This window comes from Aplysia californica, unplaced genomic scaffold (assembly GCF_000002075.1).
Source record: "Aplysia californica isolate F4 #8 unplaced genomic scaffold, AplCal3.0 scaffold00487, whole genome shotgun sequence".
In the NCBI taxonomy this organism is placed as follows: Eukaryota; Metazoa; Mollusca; class Gastropoda; order Aplysiida; family Aplysiidae; genus Aplysia; species Aplysia californica.
Window position 1 is genome coordinate 169,876 of NW_004797757.1, and position 6,948 is coordinate 176,823.

Below are 6,948 nucleotides of genomic sequence, written 5' to 3' on the forward strand. Positions count from 1 at the left end.
TACACACACACACACAACACACACAGACACATAACACGCATACACAAACATACAACATACACACGCGCGCTCGTGCGCACGCAAGCACACACGCATGCGCACACACACACACACACACACACACACACACAAACACACACACACACACACACACGCGCACGCACACATAACACATTTAGCCCACGCCTACTACGAAGGGGAAAGAAAGACAGAAAAATCGTGGAAGGGACAGAGACGGAGTGACAGTGAAATTTTCCGAAGAGGGCCAGCGTTGGAACCTTTTCAGTATGACAGAATGAGAGAAGAGGAGAAGAAAAAAGGGAACAGCTTCGTGATTTGCAGTTTTTCTTTTCCAGTTGCGCAAAATGAACAGCATCCATTAGCCGGCGACATGATTCTCGATGTGGCTTCGGGATCTTTTGTTCCCATACATTATTAGGCCATTAAGCGCCGTGTGCAATATCTGACAGGATGGCTGTTTTATAGAGTGTTGCTCTGGAATCCTTGTTCTGGCGCGCCCAAGAGAGTTTGTTCACTTCAACTGAGTTCAATCCTAATATTTTTGTGTGTGTGTGTGGGGGGGGGTTGTCTGAAAGTCCTGATAATAAAAAAAGGCGCTCACTGATGCCACAATTATTTGTACAGCTCGGTCATTTGGCGAGGAAAAGAGAAAGTATGTGAATGTGTGTGTGTTTGTGTGTGTGTGTGTGTGTGTGTGTGTGTGTGTGTGTTTGTCTGTCTTTGTGTGTGTTTGGTTCCAATTTTATCTTGACTGTTGTTTATTCTTGTTGTTGTTAGTGGTGGTTATAGTGGAAGTGTTTTGAGACGGCTGTTGTTGTTTTGGGCCAGTATATAGGGTGTTTCTTTTTCAACTGGCGACACCGACTAGGCAATCAAGAGAAGATGTCTTGTTTGTTTTGATAAGTGTTTTACGGTGCTTGCAAGTGCATAAGGTCATATGAACGAGCGGGACACATTAAACAATTTTGAGTTCGTAGGAATTTAACTTTTTCCCCGGATGGTGGCTAAAGCCTACTCTTATCGATTTTAGACCACCAAGGAATCTTTAACGTGGGCAACTTGCACACGGGACCTCCGAGATTTTTCGCCCTTGTCCGAGACGGCTAGGTGTATATTATTCCTTCCAGAAGATCAGGGGTGTGCTGAAAGGCAGCGGTAAGGAGTCAAGGACGAGTAGCAGTAGAAAGGCTGCAGAAAGAGTCCAGAGGAGGGGGCAAAGGAGGTGATGGGTGGGAGTAGAATGTGGAGATGAAAGCTGACGACAGAACATTACAAGAGAGCAGGAAAGGTGGTGAAAGGAGACAATTTTAGAGAAGAAAATTTTTCGGTCGCTACCCGGATATGAACCTTTGAATGAGAGGCGAACACCTTAACCTCTAGGCCACTAGAGCCCCCTAAGGGACCTTTAAATGCGCAACTTGTTCACGGGACGTCCGAAATTTTTCGACCATATCCGAGAAGGCAAGGTGATACCTACATTAAGATCAGGGATATGGATGAACACAGTAAGTAGTAGCCAAGTAGTACGGCGAACACTGCACGTCTAGACCACGAGAGCCCCCGAGAAGATTTCTGCGAATTGTTGAAAAGATAAAGCGCGTGGTGTTTTCATTTATTTGTAGATAAGCTCCAAGTGATTCTGAATTGAGATGAACCTCTTCACGATCGAGTTTAGGAAGAAGGCGAAGAGGAGGAGAAGGAGGAGGAAGAAGAAGAACAGGAAGAAGAAGAGGAGGAAGAAAAAGAAGAGAAAGACAAAAAAAGAGCAAGCAGAAGGAAAAGAAAGGGATGGAAAACCAAGAAAAAAGAGGAGAAGATTTTTTTAAAGTATGTTCGTAAAAGAAATAGCATCGTAACAGAAATGGTATTTTTAAAGGTACATTGTCATCTTATTTGCTACGAGTGACATAACACAGTGTCTAGCCAGTGCGTCTATGGCGGATACTATTTCCCGTTATAAAAACCGAGGTAGAATCTAGGGCATCAGTTATAGAAACAGAGACCGACAAAATACGAGTTGCTGTTGGTTTTGTTTTTGCTATTCGTTTTCTTTTTGAAGAAAACTGCCTTGACCTAACATTTTATCGAATGTTCATTTGTTTTATTAGTCATGACGCATTTCCATTGTTGAGCTCCGACTTAGAGGATCTCGTGGCCTAGAGGTTAAGGTATTCGCCTTTCATTCAATAGGTCCCGGGTTCGAATCCGGATAGCGACGGAAATTTTTCTTTTCTAAAATTGTCTCCTTTTACCTCTTATCCTGCTCTCAAGCCAAGTTTTATCGTCTGCATTTGTCTCCACTTTCTGCCCCCACCCCCTCACCTTCATTGCCCCCTCCTCTTGGCTCCTGACTCTTTGTGCGGCCTTTCTACTGTTACTCCTTGGCTCCATCTTACTGCTGTCTTTCAGCCACACTTTTGATCTTATGGTAGGAAAGATCTACACCTAGCCTTCTCGGAAAAGTCTCGGAGTCCCTGTGTGCAAGTTGCGCATGTTAAAGATCCCTTGGTGGTCCAAAACTATAAGAGTAGGCTTCGGTGGCTACCCGGGCAAAATTCAAAATTTCCTACCTACTGAAAATGTTTAAGTTAATGTGTCCTGTGTGCTCATATGAACTTATGCAGTTGCAAGTGCCGTAGAACAGTTACCAAAAAACAAAATATTTAAATAGAAAGCTCCGACTTCCAGCGTGCTTTTCTCAGCTTTTACTTTCGTTTTCTTTTTTTATAGTGTTTTGAATACCGGACGATAACAATAGAAATTAGAAATTATTAAAATCAATGTACGAGTCATGCTGTATAGCATTGAAAGGGACCCTTAAAAGCAGGTTCAAAGCACAACAGTTATCTCTGAGCCTTTATAATCTGAATCTTTGCAACTTTCCAAGAGTCTGATGAAATAGGAAAGCTGTTTGTCGGGGAAAAAACTATCTAATGGGTTGCTCCTTTACGGATAAAAGAAAGTGTATCGTTTCCGTACCCTGAAGAGATAGGGATATTCAAAAACTTAAAATATGTGGGTGATTTTGATTAACTGGTACTGGTACCTGTTTGGCAACGGGGTTGTCTTCAAGGATCGTGTTCATTTTGTTTGGCTTGAAGAAAACTAAAAATAAACTAGAAATATTGAGCCGCAAGTCGAGACTCAGTTGCTGTCCTGTCTGAGCTCTTAATTAAGCAAAGGACTCTTCCAAAAAAGAAAAACAGAAAAGGTTCCACAATGAGAAAGCGGAATAAGCCACAGCAGTTCTGGACATTTGTTTTGAAAGGGGAGTTAAATACAAAACCAGTAAATCCATTTTTATAATTTAAAAAAAATCATCATCATCATCATCATCATCATCGTCATCATCATCATCATCAATTGATAATCATAATCATTGTCACCATCATCTAAATATCAATTTGGATTTAGTTTTCGTGATAGTATTGATGTAAGAATAAGAAATAACACGAAAAAGAAATGTAATTTCTGTTATTGTTGGTGTTGTTATTGTTGCTATTATTATTATCATTATCATGATTATAAATAAACCTTTTTCATCATTGTTATTATTACTATGAAATTATCATTATCTTTTGGGGGTTATTATTATTATTATTATTATTATTATTATTATTATTATTATCATTATCATCATCATCGTCATCATCGTCATCATTATCATCATCATCGTCATCATCATCGTCGTCATCATCATCATAATCATCACCATCATCGTCATTGTCATCACAGTCATCATTATTATTATCATTATTATTGTTGTTCTTCTTATTATTACAGGTGTTATAGAACAACAAACAAACAAAAAATAATATGCGTTAAAATAATAACAGATATTATAATGACGATATTGATAGCGGCAGCTGCAGTGTATCCACATCTTGACCTTGACCATCCAATGATTTATTTATAGCTGCATCATAACGTATTTTCAGTAACATGACACTGTCAACAACCTCTAGGAGTTATGTCGCTCCACGTCTGTGAATGGGTATGGCACTTTGCGTTTATGTCTGTGTGTCTCTCTGTCTGTGTGTCTGTCAGTCTTTCTGTCTCTCTGTCTGTCTGTCTTCTGTCTGTCAGTCTGTCTGTCTTCTGTCTGTCAGTCTGTCTGTCTGTCTGTCAGTCTTTCTGTCTCTCTGTCTGTCTGTCTTCTGTCTGTCAGTCTGTCTGTCTGTCTGTCTTTTGTCTGTCTGTCTGTCTGTCTGTCTGTCTGTCTGTCTGTCAGTCTTTCTGTCTGTCAGTCTTTCTGTCTGTCTGTCTGTCTGTCTGTCTGTCTGTCTGTCTGTCTGTCTGTCTGTCTGTCTGCCTGCCTGTCTGTCTGTCTCTTTGTGTATATGTGTGTGTGTGTTTGTGTGTGTGTGTGTGTGTGTGTGTGTATGTGTGTGTGTGTGCCTGCGTGTACGTTTACATGTACGTTTTTGTATCTATTTCTGTATTTGACTGCGTCGGCAACAAATGATATATGAACGGTGTCTATGGTGTACCGGTTATGCGCTTACCTGTTTTTTTGTTTGCAGGAGACCCGAGTTCGATTCCCGAGAGGGGAGACGTTTATTTTTATGGAGTATCTGGATCTTTCTGCTGGGATGTTGTTTGTATCCCTCTTGGGCCAGGTTGACCTTGACAGGCGGGGTCGGAAGCCAGCCTCCTAAATGATCTAGATTGTGTCGATGGCAAATAATACACATTGTTTTTTCTTGGCAGAGTCGCAAGGCGGAGGTAGATCTGCAAGAGAAGCATGGGCATGCTTCAGAGGACCAGCTGTTGGAAAGGAAAGCTACAGCCTGGCTTTGGTAATGTGTTGTTTTTATCCTCAGTAAATTTATTGTTTTTATCCTGCTACTCTGTGATAAACTTTTTTTATTCTTCATAAGTCAGTATTTTTAATCCTGTGATACAGCTTCATTTCACCCTTTATAAATTTTAGTTTTTATCTTTCACAATTCATTATTTTTATCTTGTGGTACAGCTTTTTGTATTTCCTGGTAATGTAGATAGATAGATACATACATAGATAGATAGATAGATAGATAGATAGATAGATAGATCGATCGATCGATCGATAGATAGATAGATAGATAGATAGATAGATAGATAGATAGATAGATAGATAGATAGACCTGCATTTATAGATAGGTAGACAGTAATGCGTTTATACGTGCACTCTCTTTTTCTTTTTACTTAGCTAGTACTTATGTAACTGACAGCTGCATCAATTAAAAATGAAAATTAGCTTGGACCCGAAAACAAATTCAAACCTTACAAGATGGTACCTTTCTATGTGTAACTCAAAACAAAACATAATTCTCGACTGCGTTGATTGCGGTAAATTCTTAATCAGCATTTCGTGCAAGATGCCATTTTTAGGAAACGAAGTATGTATTTTGAATATTACGAGATGGAATGAAGATTCCTTTGAAAGGTCTTCTAATTAAAGAACGAGAGAGAACCTCTACTTTGTTTTATTTCTGGCTGTGGGTACTTTGTTCAGAGAGTGGTGCTATACATGTTTCTGAACAAGCTTAAGGGCTTGAAACTGCTTTTTTCATCTCTTTGTTGGCGTATACGAAGTGTCTTTTTCGGAAACGGCGGAAAAGGAACGGGCGGGAGGGAGGGCGGATGGGGTCTCTTGGCTGTTGTTTTTTGTAATGTGGTACGACTATTTTGCTCCACTATTCCTTGTTATATGACAATATTTTGCCAATTGGGATTTATTTTTCTCGAAATTTTACACTCTAAAAGAATGGCACTGTCTTGGTATTCTGCTGTTTTGCTCGTTTTGTTTTTGTTTTTGTTTTATTTGGGGTTTTTTTTTTGCATTTTGCCTTATTGGTTGTTGGCTTTTTTCATTATCTAGTATGTGTCTGGTCTTTATGTGTGTGTGTGTGTGTGTGTGTGTGTGTGTGTGTGTGTGTGTGTGTGTGTTTGTTTGTTTGTGTTTGTATGTGTGTATGTGTGCACTTAATTCTCGCTCAGGTAAAAAGTCTGTAATAACCTTTGTCGCTCATTTCAGGGTTCGAGATTCCATCGTCGACGCCATCAAAATTGCCTCAAGGTAAGCTTTCAATCCAGTGTCTGGGTGTGACCATTGCTTGTGGCCTTTCCCCTTTGTTAGCCCTTTCTCTGTCTCACCCGCAAAATTAACCCTTTTCCTTTTTGTCTGTCTGTATTTTAGCCCATACTGGCAGATAGTTTGAGGGTTTACCGGTATGTCTTATTTTTTCGTCTTTCCCTCAATTGTTCCTGAGTGTTTGTTTTGCTTTTTCCTTGCACTGTATGAGCGTTATTGTTTCGATACAGTTCTCGTTATTGTAGGAAACAAACGAAAGTCTGTTCGCTGCCTTGCCCTCGGGGTAAACTTTTTCTCCTTTTCCTTTAAGTACGCTCTTTGCTTTCTTACCCCCAACTAACCCCTTTACGACCCTTCCTTCACAAGACTATTCTGGAATGTTCAATAGACAGTTTAATGACCGAGGTCCAATCGGTTCAGTTCCTTTGAAGTAGAGTTGATGTTTGTTTCACTTGTACTTTTTTTTTTAAATAGTTGGCTTTGGGGATTTACAGCTAAACGGTATATTTTACGTAAGGATACGTTTGTTCTTTGTCCCATTTGATTCCTTTGCTCTTTTTTTGTTTTTTGAATTTGCCTCAAAACTTCTTATAGAGATGCTTCAGTTTGCACTCCTTTGAGTACGATAACTCCCCAAGGTTAATCATCAATGAAAGGGAAATGCACATATTTTACCCAAATACTTCAATGTAAGTTTCATTGAGCAGAACGAGCTGGGATGTCGTATAAAATCTCTCCGTTTCCTTTCTAACGAAATCTCCTTTTTTAAAATTTATCTCTGGAATAAGGCCGTCGATAGGAGGCAGGGCTTCACCCCCCTCCCCCCTCGACGCACACAACACACACACACA

The 6,948-nt window shown here is 40.0% G+C and overlaps 1 protein-coding gene across 1 annotated transcript in view; it reads left to right on the forward strand.

Annotated features, from left to right (window-relative positions):
• Window positions 1-6,948, forward strand: part of LOC101857972 (focadhesin) — a gene marked incomplete at its 5' end in the record, with an annotated part of 114,263 nt that overhangs the window by 63,858 nt on the left and 43,457 nt on the right. Inside the window, 2 exon segments of the mRNA XM_035971712.1 lie at window positions 4,732-4,820; window positions 6,041-6,082. Coding sequence (XP_035827605.1) covers window positions 4,732-4,820; window positions 6,041-6,082 — 131 coding nt within the window.